At 44.8% G+C, this 27083-nt stretch overlaps 1 protein-coding gene and 2 long non-coding RNA genes across 3 annotated transcripts; 2 read left to right on the top strand and 1 right to left on the bottom strand.

The window, feature by feature from the left end:
* The first annotated feature begins 4048 nt into the window (after positions 1 to 4048).
* LOC123493350 (scopoletin glucosyltransferase-like) lies at positions 4049 to 7856 on the top strand. The gene is made up of 2 exons (XM_045235028.2): positions 4049 to 6304; positions 6411 to 7856. Exon 1 carries the CDS (start codon positions 4448 to 4450, stop codon positions 5696 to 5698), a length of 1251 nt encoding a protein of 416 aa, XP_045090963.1. The 5' UTR covers positions 4049 to 4447; the 3' UTR covers positions 5699 to 6304; positions 6411 to 7856.
* Positions 7857 to 8973: 1117 nt separating this feature from the next.
* On the bottom strand, positions 8974 to 11265 carry LOC141042468 (uncharacterized). The gene is made up of 2 exons (XR_012205380.1): positions 9620 to 11265; positions 8974 to 9525 (listed from the first exon to the last, which is right to left on the bottom strand). It is a non-coding gene; the product is annotated as an uncharacterized lncRNA (long non-coding RNA).
* Positions 11266 to 11402: 137 nt separating this feature from the next.
* On the top strand, positions 11403 to 12543 carry LOC109773833 (uncharacterized). The gene is made up of 2 exons (XR_006672414.2): positions 11403 to 11936; positions 12081 to 12543. It is a non-coding gene; the product is annotated as an uncharacterized lncRNA (long non-coding RNA).
* The last annotated feature ends 14540 nt before the right edge of the window (positions 12544 to 27083 follow it).

Below are 27083 nucleotides of genomic sequence, written 5' to 3'. Positions count from 1 at the left end.
CTGATGTAAACCTTGCCGTAAGTTTGGTAGGAAGGTACCAAAGTAATCCCGGCATGGAACACTGGACAACGGTTAAGAATATCCTGAAGTACCTGAAAAGGACTAAGGATATGTTTCTCGTTTATGGAGGTGACGAAGAGCTCGTCGTAAAGGGTTACGTCGACGCTAGCTTTGACACAGATCTGGATGACTCTAAGTCACAAACCGGATACGTGTATATTTTGAATGGTGGGGCAGTCAGCTGGTGCAGTTGCAAGCAAAGCGTCGTGGCGGGATCTACATGTGAAGCGGAGTACATGGCAGCCTCGGAGGCAGCGCATGAAGCAATCTGGATGAAGGAGTTCATTACCGACTTAGGAGTTATTCCCAATGCGTCGGGCCCAATAACTCTCTTCTGTGACAACACTGGAGCTATTGCCCTGGCCAAGGAGCCCAGGTTTCACAACAAGACCAGGCATATCAAGCGTCGCTTCAACTCCATTCGTGAAAATGTTCAAGATGGAGACATAGATATTTGTAAAGTGCATACGGACCTGAATGTCGCAGATCCGTTGACTAAACCTCTTCCATGAGCAAAACATGATCAACACCAGAACTCTATGGGTGTTCGATTCATCACAATGTAACTAGATTATTGACTCTAGTGCAAGTGGGAGACTGTTGGAAATATACCCTAGAGGCAATAATAAAATGGTTATTATTATATTTCCTTGTTCATGATAATTGTCTATTGTTCATGCTATATTTGTGTTATCCGGAAATCGTAATACATGTGTGAATACATAGGCCACAACATGTCCCTAGTGAGCCTCTAGTTGACTAGCTCGTTGATCAATAGATGGTTACGGTTTCCTGACCATGGACATTGGATGCCATTGATAACGGGATCACATCATTAGGAGAATGATGTGATGGACAAGACCCAATGCTAAGCATAGCACTAGATCGTGTAGTTCGTTTGCTAAAGCTTTTCTAATGTCAAGTATCATTTCCTTAGACCATGAGATCGTGCAACTCCCGTATGCCGTAGGAATGCTTTGGGTGTACCAAACGTCACAACGTAACTGAGTGACTATAAAGGTGCACTACAGGTATCTCTGAAAGTGTCTATTGGGTTGGCACGGATCGAGACTGGGATTTGTCACTCCGTATGACGGAGAGGTATCTCTGGGCCCACTCGGTAATGCATCATCATAATGAGCTCGATGTGACCAAGTAGGTGGTCACGGGATCATGCATTACGGAATGAGTAAAGTGACTTGCCGGTAACGAGATTGAACGAGGTATTGGGATACCGACGATCGAATCTCGGGCAAGTAACGTACCGATTGACAAAGGGAATTGTATACGGGATTGCTTGAATCCTCGACATCGTGGTTCATCCGATGAGATCATCGTGGAACGTGTGGGAGCCAACATGGGTATCCAGATCCCACTATTGGTTATTGGCTAGAGAGGTGTCTCGGTCATGTCTGCATGATTCCCGAACCCGTAGGGTCTACACACTTAAGGTTCGATGACACTAGGGTTATAAGGAAGGTTTGTATGTGATTACCGAATGTTGTTCGGAGTCCCGAATGAGATCCCGGACGTCACGAGGAGTTCCGGATTGGTCCGGAGGTGAAGATTTATATATGGGAAGTCATCATACGGTCACCGGAAATATTCGGGAGTATACCGGTATTGTACCGGGACCACCGGAGGGATTCCGGGGGTCCACCGGGAGGGTCCACCTGCCCCGGAGGGCCTTATGGGCTGTAGGTGGAAGGGAACCAGCCCCTAAGTGGGCTGGGCGCCATCCTTCTTAGGGCCCATGCGCCTAGGGTTGGGGGAAACCCTAAAGGGGGGCGCCCCCCCTTGCTTGGGGGGGGGGGGGCAAGCCCCCTCCCCCTTGGCCGCCGCCCCCCTCTAGATCTCATCTAGAGGGGCCGGCCCCCTTCCCCCTTCTCCCTATAAATAGAGGGGTGGAGGGAGGGCTGCAGCACCACATCCAAGGCGCAGCCCCTCCCCTCCCCAACACCTCTCCTCCTCCGCGTGAGCTTGGCGAAGACCTACCGGAGAATTGCCACTCCACCACCACCACGCCGTCGTGCTGCTGTTGGAGCCTTCTTCGTCAACCTCTCCCTCCTCCTTGCTAGATCAAGGCGCGGGAGACGTCACCGGGCTGCACGTGTGTTGAACACGGAGGCACCGTTGTTCGGTGCTTGGATCGGATTCTGCCGCGATCTGAATCGCTACGTGTACGACTCCTCCAACCGCGTTCTTGCAACGCTTCCGCATCGCGATCTTCAAAGGTATGAAGATGCACTCCCCTCTCGTTGCTAGTAAACTCCATAGATTGATCTTGGTGATGCGTAGAATTTTTTTAATTTCTGCAACGATCCCCAACAATATTGTCATTGCTGGCTCTTGTCCCCAAGTAGTAGACCGGTTGCTTCGCACACTCTTCGGGTCTTTTTTCATCAAAGACCTTAGTCGTCTTGCTTACTTCCTTGGAATTGAAGCCACCTACAATTCTGGGGGAATGGTGCTCTCTCAGCGCAAGTATGCTTATGACCTTCTTCATCGTACACATATGGAGAATTGCAAGGAGGTTTCTACTCCCATGTCAGTCACAGACAAGTTGACAGCAGATCTTGGTACTCCACTCACTGATGATGCCTTCAGCTATCGGAGTATGGTTGGAGGGTTGCAGTATCTCACGCTAACTCGTCCTGATATTTCATTTGCTGTAAACAAGGTTTGTCAATATCTGTCCAAACCAACGGATGTGCATTGGGAGGCTGTCAAGCGCATAGTAAGGTATATCAAGGGTACTGTGGTGACTGGACTTCACATTCGTCGGTCAAGCTCCACACTTCTTGGTGTCTTCACAGATGCTGACTAGGCTGGTTGTGCCGATGACAGATGCTCCACGGGAGATAAAGCCATTTACATTCGCGTTCCATCCACAGCGCCAGTCTCCACCGCCCAAAGCTGCTCAAGATCGAAAGATGCATGTGAGAAAGCTGACATTGGCACCTGCAACCGTGTCCTCCTTTTTTTCGCATGCATGTCAGGTAGTAGGTGCGGATAGGTGCTAGATTCTTGCATCCCCAGCATTAATCTCCAGTCCAATTACGTGAGTAATTCCCCTTATTATTTTTGATGGTGGCTGTAGACCAGCACACAAATAAAATTTAAATGCCACAAAAATTAAATATCTTGTTGTTTAAATTGGTTTGGAAGAATGTTCTTTAAATAATTTCAAAGAGAACCAACTTTATTAAATTGGTCTCTGAACTTTGCCATGAAAAACAGAAGAACTTTTGAAAAACTTTGGCATATCTCATAATTGTTGAAAAATAGCCAGAGAACTTTATTAACTCTTCTTTTGAACTTTACCTTCAAAACTCAAAGAACTTTAGGTTTTTACTGGTTTTTTCAAAAAGTTCTTCTGATTTTCATGCAAAAGTTCAAACACATCCTTCATAGAGTCCTTAAGAAATTTATACTTGTGATTAGTGGTTAGTTATGCATCCCAGATAAAAATCGTTATGCATATGATAATATTTATACTACAGTATTATTCTATTCACCCCCACAGTAATAAGCAACATCAGTTATGCATAACGATTTAAATTAAGGAGCTGGCCCGCCACCTAAAAGCGAGCATGGGAGGGAAAAAGGCGCAGGACATGTGCAGGAAAAGCTGACATGCAACATACTAGCCTGTAGCCTCAGCGTCTAAGTGGACCCACCACGTCCTTCCCTTGCATGCGACACTGATCCATATGCATGAAACAGCGGTGTGGATTTCCGCTGTGCATGGAATGCGAACGGAAAAAACCGCGTTCCTCCACGGGCGGTTTGTGGTCTTCTTTGGACCCAACCTAATTTCATGGAGTGCTCGGAAATAGCCCGCAATTTCTTCATCTAGTACCGAGGCAGAATAGAAGGCCTTTGCAAATGGTGCAGGTGAAGCTACTCGGGTGCAAATTTTGCTTAGGGAACTGGGAGTATCCCTACCACGACCACCGGTTTTATGGCGTGATAATTTAGGCGCCACCTACCTGAGTACAAATCTAGTATTTCATGCAAGGACGAAGCATGGATATTGGGATGGATTTCCACTTCGTGAGAGAAAAAGTGGCGCAAGGAGCATTGGATGTCTGTTTTGTGTCCTCCGATGATTAAGTGGCAGATGCTTTCACCAATCCTGCTACTAAGATCATGTTGGAGAAATTAGGACACAATCTCAACCTTGTGGCTGATTGAGATTGAGGGGGAATGTTACCGAGAATATCTCCTAGCATATCCGGTATATGATCTGATGTAATCAGTAGTTGTCATGTATAGGAGATCCTAAGATCACTTGTATCAATGAGAGATTCATCTGATTATTGTGTACGTGTTGTACAAGCCTATGTACGTGATGTACAAGGCAGCTCCTATATAAATAGACAAGATGCGGGTTGGTGTCAACCACGGCAAATCATCTGTTCATATTTCCGACTGTGATTACCACTCACGAGCTTCTACCTACAGGAACGGAAGATCTGCGCAACCTTCCCGGGTGGCAGCCATGGCGCCAACTAAGGACCACGACGAGCCGCCGCTGCACATCCTCTTCTTCCCTTTCCTCCTTCCTGGCCACCTTATCCCGATGGCCGACATTGCCGCACTCTTCGCCGCTCGCGGCGTCAGGTGCACCGTCCTCACCACGCCCGTCCAAGCCTCCACCATCCGCTCCGTCGTCGACCGCGCAAACAGCAGCAGCGCCGCCGGCACCCCGATCTCCATCTCCGTCGTGCCTTTCCCCGACGTCGGTCTCCCGCTGGCCTCCCAGAGCGGGACGGACCTCGGTACGTCCAGGGACATCCACGACAGGTTCTTTCAGACGGCGGAGCTGCTGCGGGAGCCGTTCCGCCGGTTCTTGTCCGACCACCACGCCGACATCGACGCCATGGTCTCCGACAGCATCTTCCACTGGTCCGCCAACGCCGCCGCGGAGTACGGCCTCCCGCGCGTCGCGTTCCTCGGCACCAGCATGTTCGCCCGTGCCTGCACTGAAACCGTGCTCCGGATTAACCCTTTCGAGTCGTGCTCCGATGATCCCGCCGCCGTCGTCTCCCTGCCTGGCCTGCCGCACCGGGTCGAGCAGAAGCGGAGCCAGATGATGGACCCCGTGAAGCGGCCGCGTCAGTGGGCGAAGCTCCAGCTCGCCCACGACGCTGACCGGTCGAGCTACGGCGAGATCTTCAACAGCTTCCGCGAGCTGGAACCGGGCTACGCGGAGCACTACCGTGCCACGCAGCTCCGCCGCCGCGTGTGGCTCGTCGGGCCGGTTGGGTTCGCCAGTGGCAGCCTGGAGGACGTGGGGTCAAGAGGCGCCGTCGCCGGCGCGCTCTCGCCGGATGCCGCCGGCTGCCTGCGGTGGCTGGACGCGAAACCGGCCAGCTCGGTGGTGTACGTCTCCTTCGGCTCGATGACCAGCTTCTCGCCGGAGCAGATGCGGGAGCTCGCCCGCGGCCTCGACCTCTCCGGCAAGAACTTCGTGTGGGTCATCGCTAATGACGGCGCCGCCGCATCCTCGGACCCGTGTAAGCCAGGCGGGTTCCCGACGACCGACCGTGGGTACATCGTGCGAGGATGGGCGCCACAGGTGCTCATCCTGAACCACCCTGCCATCGGCGTGTTCGTGACGCACTGCGGGTGAAACTGCCGTGAGGGCCGGCGTGCCAATGGTGACGTGGCCGCGGTACATCGACCAGTTCTACAACGAGAAGCTGGTCGTGGAGGTGCTCGGGGTGGGCGTGGGCGTCGGCGCGGAGAACTACGCGCCGAGCGTGGAGGCCCACCGGGTGATCGCCGGCAAGGGAGTTAATTGCACAGAAGTACCACAATTCGGGCATCACATGCAGATTGGTACCACGATTGCTAATTTTTGCATGTCAGTACCACGATTGCTTCAAGTTTTTTCAAATAAGGCTAAAACGCGTATTTATACGTATTGACGCTCGATCCGACAGCTCGGGCCCACCCGTCAGGTGCCACGCTGGCCAATCGGCGCGTGCCCGCGCGCTGACTAGGACGAGCCGGTGCGCTGCTGCTCTCCAACCCGGTCCGGTCGCACCAGCTCGCCCCCGCTGCACCATTCCCCTCCCCTCCTCTCCTCACTCGTTTCCTCCGTCGCCGCCGCCTGCGTCCCGACTGCCGGCCGCCGCACCGCCCCGCCGACGCCATGGTTTTGGAGGACGAAAGCAGCGACGACCAGTCTAGCCTCCCGTACATGCATTCTTCCTCCACAGACGGTCTCAACGAGGTCAGTACAGTGAGTTTAGGGTTAGGGTTACAGATTTGGGATTTCTTGAATTGGTTGATTTTGGTAGGTTTTGATTTGCCCATTGTCTTTGTGTGAGCTTCTGCAGGTCCCTTTCAGCATTGAAGATCCAGATTACAAGGGGCTTGAGCTGGATGTGATGTCTCCATGTGAGAAGCACGGCATGGCATTTGAGAGGCTTGTTGCCTTTGAAGGAACAGACACAGGCAGGCGGTTTTTAGCATGTGCACAGCCGGTATGGATCGTAGGCATAGTGATTTTTTTCTTACTTTGTCAGTGCCATATTGAACTCTGTTTGCTGGAGTACTCTCCTTGCTGTCAACATTTTGGTTCATAGTGGCATTAGAGTAGCTTATTTAGGTCAAGCATGAGTATATTTTGCTGGAGTACAATGGCATAGTAATTTTGGTTAATAGTGGTACTAGAGTAGCTTAAAAATGATAACTAACCTAGGCATAATGATTTTTTTGTTTGCTGGAGCCATATTGAACTCTGTTTGCTGGAGTACTCTCCTTGCTGCCAACATTTTGGTTCATAGTGGCATTAGAGTAGCTTATTTAGGTCAAGCATGAGCCATATTGAACTGTGTTGGTGTTGTTCTTATTTTTGCAGGCAGGTAGCAATTGTGGCTTTGTTGAATGGGTTGATCACCAGTGGCCCCAACAATGCAGAATGCATTGTTGAAGCTATGGGCAATGGTTGAAGATGCCAAAACTGCTAGGGTGAATGACAATCTTGAAAGTTCTTTCACTATCCACCATCTGACAGAAGAAAAGAACAAGCTGGATGCCAACTATGACAAGCTAGTCCAAGATGTGCATGAGCTGATGAACTTCCAGGAAGATAAAGTGGTGGATTTCAGACATCTGCAGTCTGGCATTACATATCAGCAGGAGGTAAGAAAAGAACTGTTTGATGATATGAAGGCACAGATGGCAAGTGAGATGGCAAAGAAAGATGAAGAGACCCAGAAACTTACTCTCAAGTATGAGCTGCTGCTCAACCTGACAAGAGCTCAAGCAACAGTCATTCAGAACTTGAAGCTGAACAAAATGAAAGAGAAGCAAGTGCTTACTGAAGCTAGTATGAATTTGGAGCTGAAGAATGCAGAGCTAACAAAGTGTCAGGAGAAGCTCACCCAAGAGAAGCTAGAGTTGAAGCTTGAGGTTGCTGATCTGCTTAAGGGAAATGAAAAGCATATTGAAGAGAAGTGGCAGTTAGAGTTTCAGAATGAAAAGTTGAAGGAGAAGTTCAGGGGGATTCAGGCCATCTTGGAGAAGTGAAGAAGATGAAAATGAGATTAGTGGCATTGCTGACCTTTTGGGAATGATGGTTGTGTAATGACCTAGCATCTAGGAACTAAGGTTGTGTACTGTATGCTTGTACTAATGGTGAACTATGGCTGTGTATGTATGTAGTAGTTATGCTATTCATCCTTTTGTGAGAAAAGGATGAACTATGCATTTGAAGTTGAACTCCTCTATGTATTGTGAACAATGGTTATGTATGGCTATAATGAGTTGAACTCCAGAAACTAATGTGATCAGTTTCTTATTATGTATGGATATGCTGATTATGTAGAAGGATATGTTGATGATGATACATTATGACAATGTTGCGGCAAACCACTCATGTCATACAAAATAAAAGAGGAACAAGACTGACTAAATCTCATTGCATCAGAAGATAACTTCACTGATCCATTACAACTTGGCTTAAACTAGAGCAACTAAACCAGACAGGACATTGCATTTAGATTGGCTGCAACTAAACCAACTAACTAACTTAATATCTTGCCTGCAACTAACCTAAGCACAAATATAGTGAAAAGAAACAACACATTGTGAAATTTGGCCCTAATCCCTACAATCTCTGCATTCTTCTCTCTGAGTTGAGTTTGCAGAGACAGAAACATGGCCTCCCTTGTGCCATCATCTTCACTTCGAGTCAGCATTGGAAATTGATCTTCCTCTCTGGCAACAGTTGCACCTTTAAGCCTCCATACTTCATCACGTAGATCCCCAATGAGCTCACTCCAGAATGTGGGCAATGGATCATCATGCCATTGCACAAATCCACAGTCACCGTGCTATTAAGATGCAGAAACAAATTTCCAAAAATATATCATTTCACATACTATTGCACAGAAGAAAAAGGAAGGAAATTAGGCAAAAAAACAACACTCACCATAGCATCCACGCAGCTATAGTACCTCCTACCAGGGTTCTGCCTGCTCCAGGAGATCCATCTTGGCGCCTTCCTCGGAGGTGAGCAGTGGCACATCACTGGAGGCTCGTATGCCATTGGGAGCTCGCGGTAGCGCACCGGCGAGCGCGCCTCCTCCCCCCTCCTTCCTGCAGCTCGACGAAATCCGGGAGCGGACCCGGCACTGGACGACCACGACATCTCTCTCTCCACCGCCGGCCCCAGTCAGCGCCTCCACGCTGAGATTTCTCCTTCTTCTCCTTTGCTGTGCTCCAAATGGACACTGCGTGGACGAACCCTAGTTTCGTTCCCAAATTTGAGATCTTGTGCTGTCACTTTAATAGTAGGAGAGGTACCTGTCCCACATGTCAGAATCCCCAAATGTGGTACTGCATGTTATGTGATGCCCCAATATTGGTACTGACATGCAACAAATAGCAGCAGTATTGGTACTGATTTGAAACAAGTAACTGAAAATGTGTTACTGCTTTGCAAATACTGGTACTCCACCTGAAGTTCAGCATTACAATAACCACCTCAAGTTCCACATTCAGATAACCACCTCAAGTGGCAACAACACATCAACATGAGCATCAAGTTCAACCAAAATAACACCACATCATTTCAAATTACTTGGCTCCTCTTCCTCTACTAGCATTGAAGTAGGACATCCATCCAGTGTGTGTACCATCAGTAGGAATGGCAGCATATTGCCTGGGGGCACTGAATGGCCTTGGAGCACCTCTGGCAGCTCCTCTTCCAGATGGTGGTGGTGTAGTAGAAGTAGCAGCTCCTCTTCCTCTTCCTCTTCCAGATGGTGGTGGTGTAGTAGAAGTAGCAGCTCCTCTTCCTCTGGCAGCTCCTCTTCCTCTGGCAGCTCCTCTTCCTCTGGCAGCTCCTCTTCCTGTGGCAGCTCCTCTGGCAGCAGCTCTTAGCTGTCTTGCTGTTGTTGTAGTAGAAGGACCAGCAGCTCTTGGCTGTGAGTTACTTGGAGTAGCCTTACAAAGAAAAGGAAAACAGTTAATAATGCTAGAAAGAAATGTACAAGAAATAAAGGAAATATTTGTATATTTCAAGGTGAAAAATTATTACCACATGCTTATTCTTCCTCAAAGCTAGCTCAGGCTTCAACTGTTTAAGACAGTTTGTGTACCTATGCCCTTGGAGACCACAATTGCCACATGTTATGGTCCCCATTCTTGAAGTTTCTTTTGGCTTTGGTACTTCAAATTTGCCCTTGATCCTCTTTTCTTTCTTTCTTCCTCTCTTGATTTTGAATGCAGGTGGTTCTATGTCTGGACCAGGGGTCCTTGTCCAATCATGCTCACCAGGCACAGGAAAGATCATTGGTTCATAAACTGCAGCATAAAAATCTTTCTTGAAGAATTTGCTGACATAATCCTCTGGTTTCCTTTTAGCCTTGTTTATTGCAGAGATGGCATGGTTGCAAGGTATGCCACTAAGGTCCCACTTCCCGCGTCCACAAGTCTCAAGATAGGAGGCTCACTCAGATCGAAAACAACAAGCTCTTGGTACACCACAGTGGACAACTCTGGCATTTGACATTTCTGCAACTCAAAATCAGTAACAGGGGGTGGACAAGCCCTGACTAGCAAATCAAGCACCAATTTGTCCTGGATCTTCCTCTTTATCTTCTGTAATTCTGCATGACTGTCTACCAAATCCAGCCCTTTCTCTCCTAAAGATGGATTTTCAATGTGAAACAAACAATCATATGCATTAAATCCTTGGGTTTCCATCACTGCAACTAAATTCAGATAAGTAATATCTGAACCACACAGCTTCATCTCCAATGGTTCTCTTGTATCAAAATGGATCCTTACTTGCCAAATGTCTTCATCCAAACTACAAAACAAATTAAATTTCATGTATTCATTATAATTACTCTTAATTTGGAGAGCAATTGTACAGTACAGAACAATTTAGAGTAACCTGTAAGTCTAATATTTACTATTAACTCTACTATTACAGATGCTATTTCAGCACAGAACAATGCTACTAAAGTAACCTGTAAGTCTAATATTTACAGTACAGAACAATGTACTTTACTATTTCAGCACAATAGCAAAATTAAGGAAAAAGACAAGGTCATAATCCCAAATTGTTACTGTAATTGAACTAATTTGAGAGTGCAATACACTGAGTTACTAGTTACTGTAATTGTCCTATACTAGTCACTACAATTGGACAAACCCTAATCCCCAACTGGATAAACAAGAAGATGAACAAACCCTAAAAATCCCCAACTGGATAAACCAGAGCAGGAGGAGGACAAGGGTACTTACAGCACGCCGCCAAGTCCATGCGTCAACTCATGGCTGCTGCTAGGGTTCGCCACCCACTGTTGCGCCAACCGCAACCGCTGCTCCATGCTGAGTAACATCGACTCCTCCTCGTCGTCGGTCGAGTACGCAGAGCTGGAGTCGTCGCCGCCATCGCCGTCGACGCCAGCCGTTCCGCTAGGAGGCCAGAACGGCATCTCACCGCCGCCGTGGACGCCCTCGCCGCCGCCTGCCGGAGTCGCCGACGCCATAGACTAGGGTTCGAGCGAGTGAGGAGAGGAGGTGCGGCGGGGGCGAGCTGGTGCGACCGGACCGGGTTGGAGAGCAGCAGCGCACCGGCTCGTCCTAGTCAGCGCGCGGGCACGCGCCGATTGGCCAGCGTGGCACCTGACGGGTGGGCCCGAGCTGTCGGATCGAGCGTCAATACGTATAAATACGCGTTTTAGCCTTATTTGAAAAAACTTAAGCAATCGTGGTACTGACATGCAAAAATTAGCAATCGTGGTACCAATCTGCATGTGATGCCCGAATTGTGATACTTCTATGCAATTAACTCCTGGCGAGGCGATCGCGGAATCCATCGAAAATATAAAATAGAACACCTGCACCCCGGCCCGCTTATCTCGAACGTCCATGTACGTATGGATTTGTGCCGGCTGTTTTCGTAAGAATCTCACGGCACGGTTACCTCGCAGGTGTTACCAGTGAGACGCGCCCGTGATCGGCCTACCTCCTACGGTCCTACCCGAGGGTACTGTTTCAGCTGGGTCACGGGCCTCTCGCAGGATTGTGAGGTAGTAGTATTTGTCCTTATCTGTGGGCACATCCCCTCTCCTCTGTCCGCTCTCCCTGCCTGCCCAGTCCCTCTCCACTGCTGCTTCTCCCGCATCGTGCTTACACTGCGCGGCTGTGCTCCGGCCTGGCCTGCCAGTGCTCTCTCTTCTGCTCGCGCTAGTGATGTTCGCCGGTGGTGCCAGCGGGCGGCAGCAGCGGTCGGACCCGCCGGTGCCTCCGGAGGTGAGGGGCGTGCAGGCGCAGCTCACGGGGCTCACCAACGACGTCGCCAGGACCATCTCCGACCGCTTCAGCTTATACGTCTCCGACACGTGAGTAGTAGTGCATACACTCCGCCCGCATGCATCCTCTGTTTCTGTTTCCGCACGCACGGCACGCAGGACTTGCTCTCTTCTGCTGTACGAGCCCGACGACTTTGATTTGGCGGTGATTGATCCGGGCTGTGATTTGCGCAGGCAGGAGGACTGGAACGGGGCCTTCAATTACACCTCCGGATAGAGTGCAGAATCAGGAGCAGAAACGGGGTCTTCCATACAGGCACCACTATAGAGTTTTCAGAATCTGGAGCAGACACACTTGGATTATAAGAATGGCCGCAGTCACACGAATCCAAGTCCCTCGCTGTAGCCGGATACAAGGTCAATACCGTCTGCACACTGTACAAAAAATAGCGACGTTTTTGGGACTGAGATCCAGTGCCTTTATCAAGTGAAGTCACGCTGCAACTTTACCTATCTAATCTCCATCCAATCCACATCCTACGGTCCAGATCATATAAGGGGAAAGGCTCTCAACACTTAGCAGTTTTCAGCAAGCTTTTGTGTAGATGATTACTCAACATTGACACTTATTGCTGTAGCATTCGGACATTATGCGCTGCAGCATTTTAATATCAAGTTCTACTGGATTTAGTGTCAACTGCAATTGATTTATTTCACTTTGATTGCATAATGCACTACTGTATAACCAAACCAAATTTTGTTTTATAGTCTGCTCATGAGTATCTGCAGTTCTTTATTTTTTGGGTTTCAATCTGTTCAAATAAAACTGAGTTCAAGTACCACTGCATTGTTGTTTGCAGCTTATTGATGTTTGCTGCTATCCTGAAAACTGCTAAGTGTTGAGAGCCTTTCCCCTTGTGTGATCTGAACCGTAGGATGTGGATTGGATGGAGATTAGCAGGGTAAAGTTGCAGCGTGACTTCACTTGATAAAGGCACTGGATCTCAGTCCGAATTTTGAGGGTGTGCGAGCTTAGTCATGAAATTCGACACACAACTGACTTATGCAGGAAAGGCAAGACACATAAATCGTACTTGGGGTTTGTAATCGCTTTTGGGAGGTGTGCAGCAATCAGGAATGTTAATTGCGCCAGTAAATCCGCCTCAGTCCGCACCACTCCGTCCATCTGCCGGATTAGATCCCACCCCAGAACGAGCAACGCGAACAGTGATGCAGTAGATGAATCAGAGCGTACCTATCCGCGGCCGCCGGATTGATTCCGCAGCCAAACGCCGGCGCCATCGAGTCGCCGCCGCGCAGCCCATCCATGGAGCTATAGGTCAACGAACGAGGATAGAGTGCGTCGGATTTTTTTTTTGAGGGGGTAGAGTGCGTCGGATGTGTTCACAGGCATGCAGTGCAGGTATGGTGGAAGACAAAGCTAGGCTGGGCTGGGCCTTGCGGCAGTACCCATGGGACCACATCGTCCGTAATAGACAGCCGCCACTGTAATAGCTCCAACCAAACAAGTTTACTCCTCGGCCATCTCGAGGTACAGTGCACAGAACCCACGGCTGGGATAGCGCGGCCCCGGCGCAGCTGTTCTAAAAATCCGCGTCCCGGAATCCATCCGGAGAGTGATGGGGGAGGAGGGCGACGGCGCCGCCATGCGGAAGAAGGCGAAGGAGCTCGGCGTGATGGCGAGGGGCGCGGCGGAGAAGGGCGGGTCGTCGTACGACGACGTCGGGCAGCTCATGGAGGAGTTGATCGCCCGCCGGAGTTCCGTCGGATGCAGTGCCGATGGCTAATGGTGATCCTCTAGCTGCGCTGCATCAGGAAGACGACGACACGACACCATGTCACTCGATTTCCCAGTTCGTCGATCAGCTCGGCGAGCTACTCACTGTGAGTTTGTTTTCATGCAATTCCCGTTGTGTGGGTGGGTCCGTGGGTGTGTATGTGTATGCTATCTGCAGGACAGTGTGTATTGGTGTAGGAGAACTCTTGTTGTAGAGGCATCTGAAACTGTTTTGAGTTCGAGCCTTCGAGGGGAAATTTGTTTACTGGTGTCAAAGAACTGTACGCCGTAGCCTGTTGCCCGACGCAAAAATGCTACTCCTACGTTCATGATATAAGATATGATCTTATTACATTCAACTAGATAATTGCCCCTGTGCGTCGCAGCGGGAGCATAATTTATCCGTACACTGGTGGCACCAAAATTTCAGTGAGTTATTGTACACAGAGTTATTGTACTACACAATCTCCATGGTTTATGTGCTATTTAATTGTTAATGTGATTTCGTAAATAAATTATACTGAATGCTACTATCACTACCCGTCGCTGTGACCGAACACAAAGGTATATACTAGTTAGGAGCATGTGTGTTGCTACGACTCTTAAGTCGATATAACATGATTGTATTTCCTCTCTTCTGCCTTGTTCCCTCTCTCTTCTCCCTCGGCTAGTCTTTCCCTAATAATAAAGCGTTGATCGCTTCTTCCTCCCTAATTTTCATACTTGATTAGGTTCGTCCGTCCGTCCGTCGTCCTTTCGTATCTGTCAGGTCCGTTCGTGCCAATCGAAGCCAACCAAACGAGCACCAATCCAGCCCACCTTTTCTTTAGCATTGACTCGGCCCACCTCAGCTAACCAAATGAACCCGCTTGTGCACTGTAGCCCAATTAATCCGGCCCACCTATCCCAGTTGAGGCAAAATCTGACCACCAACACATAACGGCGCGGCCAACCGAGCCAGCCTTTGTCGTTGGTTAAATAGATTGATTCAGATAGTAATAGTCCCACCTCGCTGTCTCACATCCAATCCACACAATTTATATACACTTTTGTGTTTCTTGGGTGTCAGGAAGCCGTGTCAGAGATCATTACAGATTAAAGGAAGGAAAGAGAGGCTAATTAATTGGAAAGCGAGTAATGATGTGCGCTACTAAACAGGACACGAGGTGACAGACAACAAGGATACTTCCTGCATAATTTAAGGAGGAGACAGCTGCACGTTGATTAACGTTACTGTATGCTATGCGCTGCCCCTGATCAATGAATGAGAAAAAAACATAGTACAATTCAGACTCCATGTACTGCACGTTGCCGGGTTGAAAGTGGAAAACTGCTCGAAAAATAGTGTCAAGGAATTGGGTTTTTTTATGCTTGTTTGTGTCTGTGACGAACAACCTCCATCCAATTAAGATTACACAATGTTGTACTTACATATACACAGTAAACGCACACACACGGGAGACGTCTTGCGAATTTACAACGAAGATTTGCACACGGAAGCAAAATACAAAACAAATTGTTTTCAGGCACTGTTAATCTCGCCTATATACGTGTGATTGCATGATAAACCATCGACGCCAAAACATAAAGATTTAGAAGTCATGGCCATAGAGTCTGATCTCAGTGAAGTTGTTCTGACCAATAAACAAGATGCCATGCTTAACTTCTCTGAAGGCGGACATGCTGAAGATTGTATGGAGGAACAATTGTGTCCAGATAAAATAACTTCAACAAAAGTGTTGCGTGTACGATATTTTTGTTGTCTGATGTTAGTAACTCATTAGGATGGTTAATCTGCCGATGTAATATGCTTTGTCACTATTTATAGACGTCTGACCTACATGCATCATAGTATTTTTATTGACCAATGTTAATAACTCATTAGGATTATTCGCAAAAAAAGTAACTCATTAGGATGGTTAATGCCAGTGTGATATGTTTTGTCACTATTTATAAACGTCTGATCTATATTGTCGTACTGAAGTTAGACAAAAAATATCATGTGTATATCAGTGCTCTTACTATCAATCTCATTTTCCTATTTTCTAAATTGGATCTAGGAACATGTATGCTCGTGCTATTGTCCGCCGTACTTGATGTAACTTATAGGTAGCTCCTATGTTTTATTTATGATGCAAAATATAATCAGTTTTTTAATGAACACCATATTCATACAATATAAAAAACTCTCATGCAGACAAGCAAGTGGGGTCACGGTCTCCAGTCATGGATGCCAACGAACAAAGAAGAAGAAACGACAGAGAGCGGTATGCACGGATGACCAATGAAGCAAAACAGGAAAAACTAAAAGAAGGTCGTGAAGCATATCGACAATGAAAATAAAATAAAGACTCAACAAAGTTGAAAAAAATGCACTAGGGAGGAAGAAATATGCAAATATGGAGCCAACACAAAAAGCGAAAAAATGTGCATGAGAAAGACAAAATTATGCATATATGCAACCAGAACAAAAGGAAGCTAGAATAAAGCAAATTGTAGCTAATAACCGTGAGTTGAAGCGCAAAACACCATGCAAAGAGTCAATTGCGATGATTAACCCTGCATCTATCACAACAGAAGAGGAAGTTGGTACGTATATAGGACGAGGACTTCACAGTTAGCACACAAACCACATGAGCATATATGCATGTACACCTAACGAAGTATACAACATTTTTGTTGTCTGATATCAGTAACTCAATATAAGTGCTACATGTACAACATTTTTATTGTTAGTATGATAGTTAATGTCCCTGTATGATATGATTTGTCAATATGCATCTATGAAAATCCTTTGAATAGTAATTAAACTCTTGAAGAATATGCTTCAAAGTCAAGAAAATAGGCATCTAACTGAAGTCCTCCATGCGACCCTTCCTCTCCAGCAGCAACCCTTCCAACATTTGTTTCTCCAACTCAAAACCTCTTCCATGCACAATTCATCTTAGAACCTAGGGTACCGCCAAACAAAATGAGTATGGTTCTTCACATTTTTGCCCCATGGTTCGGACAATGAACATTCTAAATGGGCTAACTGGACCAAAATGAAGATTGGACTTCAACTAAATTATCCATGGTCGAAATAAATAAATTAAGTCAACCCGTAGCAACGCACGGGCATGTTTACTAGTCATTTCTAATTAGCCGATGTCAAATTTATTTTCAAGGTTATGCAAAAAAGAAAGTTCAACATCCCGTCAAAAAAAAAGTTCAACATGCTCACAAAGATAAATCTTGGAAAAAGTGAGTATTTGAGAGTGGCGATGCAAATTTAAAGATGAGAAAATACCTTGATAATGAAAATAAGATGCAAATCCACTTATACGGTGTTCAAACAATAAATAAAAACGAAGAGTATTGATAAAAACTAAGAAAGAAACCAAAAACCAAAGAAAATAAAATAAATAGGAAAGAAAAGAAAATCAAGAAAAAGTCTGTGAATACTGAGAAAGAAAGAAAAAAATCGATGAAAAACTGAATTCTGTGAAAATCAAGAAAAAGTCTGTGAAAACTGAGAAAGAAAATTAAAACCCAAAGAAAATCAGTGAAAAAGCACAAAAAACGATGAAAAACATAGAAAACCTACATCGAGCGAACCTGCAGGGCACGAGCGCGCAGTGATACGTCTCCAACGTATATTATATTCTGTTTTGAACATTATTGGGCTTTATTATACACTTTTATATTATTTTCAGGACTAACCTATTAACCGGAGGCCCAGCCCAGAATTGCTGTTTTTTTGCCTATTTCAGAGTTTCGCAGAAAAAGAATATCAAACGGAATGAAACCTTCGGGAACGTGATTTTCGGAATGAACGTGATCCAGAGGACTTGGACCCTACGTCAAGACATCAACCAGGAGGGCACGAGGTAGGGGGGCGCACCTACCCCCCAGGGCGCGCCCTCCACCCTCGTGGGCCCCCTGTTGCTCCACCGACGTACTCCTTCCTCCTATATATACCTACGTACCCCCAAACTACCAGATACGGAGCCAAAAACCTAATTCCACCGCCGCAACCTTCTGTACCCGTGAGATCCCATCTTGGGGCCTGTTCCGGAGCTCCGCCGGAGGGGGCATCGATCACGGAGGGCTTCTACATCAACACCATAGCCTCTCCGATGATGTGTGAGTAGTTTACCTCAGACCTTCGGGTCCATAGTTATTAGCTAGATGGCTTCTTCTCTCTTTTTGGATCTCAATACAATGTTCTCCCTCTCTCTCATGGAGATCTATTCGATGTAATCTTCTTTTGCGGTGTGTTTGTTGAGACCGATGAATTGTGGGTTTATGATCAAGTTTATCTATGAACAATATTTGAATCTTTTCTGAATTCTTTTATGTATGATTGGTTATCTTTGCAAGTCTCTTTGAATTATCAGTTTGGTTTGGCCTACTAGATTGATCTTTCTTGCAATGGGAGAAGTGCTTAGCTTTGGGTTCAATCTTGCAGTGTCCTTTCCCAGTGACAGTAGGGGCAGCAAGGCACGTATTGTATTGTTGCCATCGAGGATAACAAGATGGGGTTTATATCATATTGCATGAGTTTATCCCTCTACATCATGTCATCTTGCTTAAGGCGTTACTCTGTTCTTATGAACTTAATACTCTAGATGCATGCTGGATAGCGGCCAATGTGTGGAGTAATAGTAGTAGATGCAGGCAGGAGTCGGTCTACTTGTCTCGGACGTGATGCCTATATACATGATCATACCTACATATTCTCATAACTATGCTCAATTCTGTCAATTGCCCAACAGTAATTTGTTCACCCACCGTAATACTTATGCTCATGAGAGAAGCCACTAGTGAAACCTATGGCCCCCGGGTCTATTTTCCATCATATTAATTTCCCGACAACAAGCTATTTGTGACGCCGTTTTTATTTTTACTTTCTTTACTTTGCATCTTTATCATAAAAATACCAAAAATATTATCTTATCATATCTATCAGATCTCACTCTCATAAGTGAGCGCGTAGGGATTGACAACCCCTTATCGCGTTGGTTGCGAGGATTTATTTGTTTGTGTAGGTGCGAGGGACTCGTGCGTGGCCTCCTACTGGATTGATACCTTGGTTCTCAAAAACTGAGGGAAATACTTACGCTACTTTGCTGCATCACCCTTTCCTCTTCAAGGGAAAACCAACACAGTGCTCAAGAGGTAGCAAGAAGGATTTCTGGCGCCGTTGCCGGGGAGTCTACGCAAAAGTGAACATACCAAGTACCCATCACAAATCCTTATCTCCCGCATTACATTATTTGCCATTTGCCTCTCGTTTTCCTCTCCCTCACTTCACCCTTGCCGTTTCATTCGCCCTCTCTTTTTCGCTTGCTTTGTCGTTATGGCTAGTCCTCTATCTTCTCCGTTGTCTTCTGAGAATGAAGTTCTAAATTTTAAGCAAAGGGAGGGTGAAAATATAAAAAAGACGCTTGGTATAGAATTTGCAATGCTCAAAATAGATCTACCAGGAAGCAATCTACTTCCGTTCTTCTCCGCAATTTTTATGTAGGCGCTACTCCTTGGTACAGATATATCCTTGATACCATTACCGGAGGGAATTTCTTGGGTAGCCATACTTTTGATTCTTATAATGCTATGATAGATTTGTTTGGCTCACCACCTCTTTTGGTTAATGGAACTATGTTAACTTTGGAGCATGTAATGCAAAGACTTGAAATGATTGAAAATAAAGTTGCTACCGCAGAGTTAATTGAAAATCTGGATAAAAAGATCCACAACCAAATTACCCAATATGGATCTAAAGTAGGAGTCACTTTGAAAAATATTAATGAGAAGGAACCCATAGTTAATGAAAGAATAAATCAAGATTCCACTCGAATCGATAAACTTGAGGGTATCATTACCAACTTGGGAACTGCTTTTTCTTCCGTAAAGAATACTCCAAGTCCTCCAACTAAAATTGCCAAGCTTATGTATGTTCCTAAAAACAAGGGTGAATCCTCTAGTAAGGAAACTGCGGATCTCAAATCTATAAGTATTCATCCCAATCTTTTTGCTATCATTAAGGAACCATTTGCTACAAATGAATTTTTTGATTTTGTGCCTAGGAGTTTGATAATTAATAAAAAGAAAGAAACTCCTAAGGATGATAAATGTCTTATTAAAGAGTTGCCTACCAAAGATGGCAATACCTAGATCTATCCTTGCTTTTATGCCTAGCTAGGGGCGTTAAACGATAGCGCTTGTTGGGAGGCAACCCAATTTTATTTTTAGTGTTTTTTTGCTTTTTGCTTCTGTTTAGGAATAAATCTTTGATCTAGCCTCTGGTTAGATATCTTTTTATGTTTTAGTTAGTGTTTGTGCCAAGTTAAACCTATAGGATCTTCTTGGATGATAGTTATTTGATCTTGCTGAAAATTCCAGAAACTCTCTGTTGACAAAAATAATTGTTAAAAATCACCAGAACGTGATAAAATATTGATTCCAATTGCTGCTGATCAATAAACAAATTGTCTAGGTCGTCCTATTTTGGCTGAATTTTTGGAGTTCCAGAACTTTGCGTTAGTTACAGATTACTACAGACTGTTCTGTTTTTGACAGATTCTGTTTTTCGTGTGTTGTTTGCTTATTTTGATGAATCTATGGCTAGTAAAAGAGTTTATAAACCATAGAGAAGTTGGAATACAGTAGGTTTAACACCAATATAAATAAAGAATGAGTTCATTACAGTACCTTGAAGTGGTCTTTTGTTTTCTTTCGCTATCGGAGTTCACGAGATTTTCTGTTAAGTTTTGTGTTGTGAAGTTTTCAAGTTTTGGGTAAAAGATTTGATGGATTATGGAACAAGGAGTGGCAAGAGCCTAAGCTTGGGGATATCCATGGCACCCCAAGATAATCTAAGGACACCTAAAATCCAAAGCTTGGGGATGCCCCGGAAGGCATCCCCTCTTTCGTCTACTTCCAATGGTAACTTTACTTGGAGCTATATTTTTATTCACCACATGATATGTGTTTTGCTTGGAGCGTCTTGTATGATTTGAGTCTTTGATTTTTAGTTTACCACAATCATCTTTGCTGTACACACCTTTTTAGAGAGACACACTTGATTCGGAAATTGTTAGAATACTCTATGTGCTTCACTTATATCTTTTGAGTTATATAGTTTTTGCTCTAGTGCTTCACTTATATCTTTTGAGTTATATAGTTTTTGCTCTAGTGCTTCACTTATATCTTTTAGAGCACGGTGATGGATTTGTTTTATAGAAACTATTGTTATCTCATGCTTCACTTAGATTATTTTTAGAGTCCTACAAAACAGCATGGTAGTTTGCTTTAACAATAATAGGCATTCAAGATTAGTAAACAAAAAAAGAAAAATTCTTATGAGTGTGTTGAATACTATGAGAAGTTTGATGCTTGATAATTGTTTTGAGATATGAAGATGGTGATATTAGAGTCATGCTAGTTGAGTAGTTTTGAATTTGAGAAATACTTGTGTTAAAGTTTGTGATTCCCGTAGCATGCACGTATGGTGAACCGTTATGTGATGAAGTCGGAGCATGATTTATTTATTGATTGTCTTCCTTATGAGTGGCGGTCGGGGACGAGCGATGGTCTTTTCCTACCAATCTATCCCCCTAGGAGCATGCGCGTAATACTTTGCTTTGATAACTTGTAGATTTTTGCAATAAGTATATGAGTTCTTTATGACTAATGTTGAGTCCATGGATTATACACACTTTTCTTCCTTCCACCATTGCTAGCCTCTCTAATACCGCGCACTTTTCGCCGGTATCATATACCCACCATATACCTTCCTCAAAACAGCCACCATACCTACCTATCATGGCATTTCCATAGCCATTCCAAGATATATTGCCATGCAACTTACCACCGTTCCGTTTACTATGACACGCTCCATCATTGTCATATTGCTTCGCATGATCATGTAGTTGACATTGTATTTGTGGCAAAGCCACCGTTCATAATTCTTTCATACATGTCACTCTTGATTCATTGCATATCCCGGTACACCGCCGGAGGGATTCACATAGAGTCATATTTTGTTCTAAGTATTGAGTTGTAATTGTTGAGTTGTAAGTAAATAAAAGTATGATAATCATCATTTTTAGAGCATTGTCCCAAGTGAGGAAAGGATGATGGAGTCCCCCACAAGTCGGGATGAGACTCCGGACGAAAAAAGGCCAAAAAGAAGAAGAAGAAAAGGCCCAAATAAAAAAAATGAGAGAAAAAGAGAGAAGGGACAATGTTACTATCATTTTACCACACTTGTGCTTCAAAGTAGCACCATGATCTTCATGATAGAGAGTCTCCTATGATATCACTTTCATATACTAGTGGGAATTTTTCATTATAGAACTTGGCTTGTATATTCCAATGATGGGCTTCCTCAAAATGCCCTAGGTCTTCGTGAGCAAGCGAGTTGGATGCACACCCACTTAGTTTCTTTTGTTGAGCTTTCATATACTTATAGCTCTAGTGCATCCGTTGCATGGCAATCCCTACTCACTCACATTGATATGTATTGATGGGCATCTCCATAGCCTGTTGATACGCCTAGTTGATGTGAGACTATCTTCTCCTTTTTCTCTTCTCCACAACCACCATTCTATTCCACATATAGTGCTATGTCCATGGCTCACGCTCATGTATTGCGTGAAGATTGAAAAAGTTTGAGAACGTCAAAAGTATGAAACAATTGCTTGGCTTGTCATCGGGGTTGTGCATGATTTAAATATTTTGTGTGGTGAAGATAGAGCATAGCCAGACTATATGATTTTGTAGGGACAACTTTCTTTGGCCATGTTATTTTGAGAAGACACAATTGCTTAGTTAGTATGCTTGAAGTATTATTATTTTTATGTCAATATTAAACTTTTTGTCTTGAATCTTTCGGATCTGAATATTCATACCACAATTAAGAAGAATTACATTGAAATTATGCCAAGTAGCATTCCACATCAAAAATTCTGTTTTTATCATTTACCTACTCGAGGACGAGCAGGAATTAAGCTTGGGGATGCTTGATACGTCTCCAACGTATCTATAATTTTTGATTGTTCCATGCTATATTATATTCTGTTTTGGACATTATTGGGCTTTATTATACACTTTTATATTATTTTTGGGACTAAACTATTAACCGGAGGCCCAACCCAGAATTGCTGTTTTTTGCCTATTTCAGAGTTCCGCAGAAAAAGAATATCGAACGGAGTCCAAACGGAATGAAACCTTCGGGAATGTGATTTTTGGAACAAACGTGATACAGAGGACTTGGACCCTACGTCAAGACATCAACCAGGAGGGCACGAGGTAGGGGGCGCGCCTACCCCCCAGGGCGCGCCCTCCACCCTCGTGGGCCCCCTGTTCCTCCACCGACGTACTCCTTCCTCCTATATATACCTACGTACCCCCAAACTACCAGATACGGAGCCAAAAACCTAATTTGACCGCCGCAACCTTCTGTACCCGTGAGATCCCATCTTGGGGCCTGTTCCGGAGCTCCGCCGGAGGGGGCATCGATCACGGAGGGCTTCTACATCAACACCATGGCCTCTCTGATGATGTGTGAGTAGTTTACCTTAGACCTTCGGGTCCATTGTTATTAGCTAGATGGCTTCTTCTCTCTTTTTGGATCTCAATACAATGTTCTCCCTCTCTCTCGTGGAGATCTATTCGATGTAATCTTCTTTTGCGGTGTGTTTGTTGAGACTGATGAATTGTGGGTCTATGATCAAGTTTATCTATGAACAATATTTGAATCTTCTCTGGATTCTTTTATGTATGATTGGTTAGCTTTGCAAGTCTCTTCGAATTATCAGTTTGGTTTGGCCTACTAGATTGATCTTTCTTGCAATGGGAGAAGTGCTTAGCTTTGGGTTCAATCTTGCGGTGTCCTTTCCCAGTGACAGTCGGGGCAGCAAGGCACGTATTGTATTGTTGCCATCGAGGATAACAAGATGGGGTTTATATCATATTGCATGAGTTTATCCCTCTACATCATGTCATCTTGCTTAAGGCGTTACTCTGTTCTTATGAACTTAATACTCTAGATGCATGCTGGATAGCGGTCGATGTGTGGAGTAATAGTAGTAGATGCAGGCAGGAGTCGGTCTACTTGCCTCGGACGTGATGCCTATATACATGATCATACCTAGATATTCTCATAACTATGCTCAATTCTGTCAATTGCTCAACAGTAATTTGTTCACCCACCGTAATACTTATGCTCATGAGAGAAGCCACTAGTTAAACCTATGGCCCCCGGGTCTATTTTCCATCATATTAATTTCCCGACAACAAGCTATTTGTGACGCCGTTTTTATTTTTACTTTCTTTACTTTGCATCTTTATCATAAAAATACCAAAAATATTATCTTATCATCTATCAGGTCTCACTCTCGTAAGTGACCGTGTAGGGATTGACAACCCCTTATCGCGTTGGTTGCGAGGATTTATTTGTTTGTGTAGGTGCGAGGGACTCGTGTGTGGCCTCCTACTAGATTGATACCTTGGTTCTCAAAAACTGAGGGAAATACTTACGCTACTTTGCTGCATCACCCTTTCCTCTTCAAGGGAAAACCAACGCAGTGCTCAAGAGGTAGCACGCAGCACCGAACCTACATTAATGGGTTGGCCCCATATGCAAGCACCTTCAATAGAGTAGATTCCACCCTCGACGCGAGAGAAGCTATCGTCTGATAGCCTGCAAGTGCACATGGTTTAGTTGTAGTGAAAGTGCGTTATATCGATTAGAGGGGGTGGGGGTGAATAGGCAATATTTATGAATTGTTCACTGAGGAATTTCCGGGTGAGGAGATTCCTTAGCGAAGAACTACTTGCAGCGGAATAAGTACTCAAAAGTAAACATAACAGAGCACAAGCATGGTCATCATGACGAAATGAAGACAAGCACAGAGTACATAAAGCGTAAACACTGGATAACACAGGATGAAGACAAACAAACTGATGAAATTGAACTGAGGAAATTGAGAAAGTCTTCAGTCAAAGTCTTCAAACAGATATGAACAAGCACACAACAACTGTAATGAGGAAATGAAAGAGTTGAGGAATTAGAACCAGTAGGCTTGGTGAAGATAATGATTTGGTAGACCAGTTCCAACTGCTGTCTCAGTTGTACGTCTGGTTGGATCGGCTGGGTATTTAAACCTGAGGACACACAGTCCCGGACACACAGTCCTCACCGTATTCTCCTTGAGCTAAGGTCACACAGACCTCGCCCAATCACTCGTGGTAAGTCTTCAGGTGACTTCCAAACCTTCACAGACTCGGTCACTCGGCGATCCACAATTCCTCTTGGATGCACTAGACCATGACGCCTAACCGTCTGGAAGAAGCACAGTCTTCAAAGGTAACAAGCGTCAGATCCACGCAGGATCAATCTCTTCAGTGATGCTCAATCACTTTGGGTTTGTAGGTTTTTGGGTTTGGGTCCTCACTCGATGATTTTCGCTCAAAGTCCTCGGAGGATGGGACGCTCTCAAATGACAAGTGTCAGTTTCTCTCGGAGCAGCCAACCAGCTAGTGGTTGTAGGGGGCGGCTATTTATAGCCTAAGGAGCAGCCCGACATGATAAGACATAAATGCCCTTCAATGATATGACCGTTAGGTGGGTAGATATTTTGGCATAGCTGGCGCGTAGCACAGCAACGGTCGGATATTTGAGGCTCAAATTCCTCAGGGCTATGATGTTCCTCGCTGTGTAGGCAATCCGCACTGGCGAATTCCTAACTCCTCAGTCAGAACAAATTCCTCAGAGACCAGAAGAACTTCGTCTCTGTCACTGAAGAATATGACTGAACTGTATGAGATTTCCAATGGCTTCACTCGAAGGGATTGGTAGGTGTAGGATTTTGAGTTGAGCATCACATGGAAATTTTTCCTTAGTATTTCCTCGACCCCCTTTAATAGTACGGTGTTTCCTATGACTCAAGAAAGAGAAAATGAAACTACAAAAACAAAAGTCTTCACGCTCCATGTTCCTCGAATGAATGCCAAGTCTTCAAGGTCACACCAATTTCTTCACTTTCAAAGTCTTCAGAAAGTCTTCAGAAATCCAAAGTCTTCAGTTGAAGAACTTCGTTTTTAGGGGTCGACTTTCTCTGTAAATATCAAACTCCTCATAGACTTATAGACCTGTGTACACTCATAAACACATTAGTCCCTTAACCTATAAGTCTTCAATACACCAAAATCACTAAGGGGCACTAGATGCACTTACAATCTCCCCCTTTTTGGTGATTGATGACAATATAGGTTAAGTTTTCAACGGGGATAATCATATGAAGTGTAAATAATGATATTGAGGAATTTGATTGCAAGATATAGAAGAACTCCTCCTGAAGATGTGCATAGTGAGGAATTTGCTTTTGAAGCAATGCACACTTGAAGAGTAGAATCATGGGGATCTCCCCCTATATCTTGTAATTCATACACGCATTTGACATATAATATGAAGAATTTGAAATGCATGATGAAATATGGTGACTGATGTAATTCAGCATGCGCGCATTAACATTAACGAGGAATAAGCATGCAGAAAATCACAGCAAAAGTATTAGGCCACCATAGAGTTTAAGTTTACAACTCGATCCGGCAAAGTCATCAGAAGAAGGAGAGTTGTAACTTAGCAAAAAAACGCCCATATAAGATAGACCCGCTTGAAGACTAACTCAAATTTCTCCCCCTTTGTCATCGAATGACCAAAAGGATCGAAAATAAGGACTAACGCCCCTGAAGAATATCAAGTTGATGAAGGAGCGCCCGCGTTGTTGGGGTCATTTGTTGATGTTGGGCCTGCCGCAGTGTCGTCCAAGTCTTCATGCTCGTCGGTGTCACGCGATGAAGAATAGGAGCTGGCCACCAAGGAAGGAACCTTAACCTTCTTGTATTTCTTCGGTGGAGGAGCAGACTAGTCAAAATCTTCCTTGAGACCCATTTTCTTCAGATCTTCTTCGCTATAAATGTGAGACAGAACAACCCAGGTACGGTTGAAGGTTTCATGGAGGTGAAGGAAATATGCCCTAGAGGCAATAATAAAGTTATTATTTATTTCCTTATATCATGATAAATGTTTATTATTCATGCTAGAATTGTATTAACCGGAAACATGATACATGTGTGAATACATAGACAAACAAAGTGTCACTAGTATGCCTCTACTTGACTAGCTCGTTGATCAAAGATGGTTATGTTTCCTAGCCATAGACATGAGTTGTCATTTGATTAACGGGATCATATCATTAGGAGAATGATGTGATTGACTTGACCCATTCCGTTAGCTTAGCACACGATCGTTTAGTATTCTGCTATTGCTTTCTTCATGACTTATACATGTTCCTATGACTATGAGATTATGCAACTCCCGTTTATCGGAGGAACACTTTGTGTGCTACCAAACGTCACAACGTAACTGGGTGATTATAAAGGTGCTCTAC

The sequence above is a fragment of the Aegilops tauschii genome, chromosome 3 (genome assembly GCF_002575655.3).
Source record: "Aegilops tauschii subsp. strangulata cultivar AL8/78 chromosome 3, Aet v6.0, whole genome shotgun sequence".
NCBI classification, from domain to species: domain Eukaryota; kingdom Viridiplantae; phylum Streptophyta; class Magnoliopsida; order Poales; family Poaceae; genus Aegilops; species Aegilops tauschii.
The sequence above is the reverse complement of the archived record's forward strand: the minus strand, read 5'-3'. Positions and strand labels throughout refer to the sequence as shown.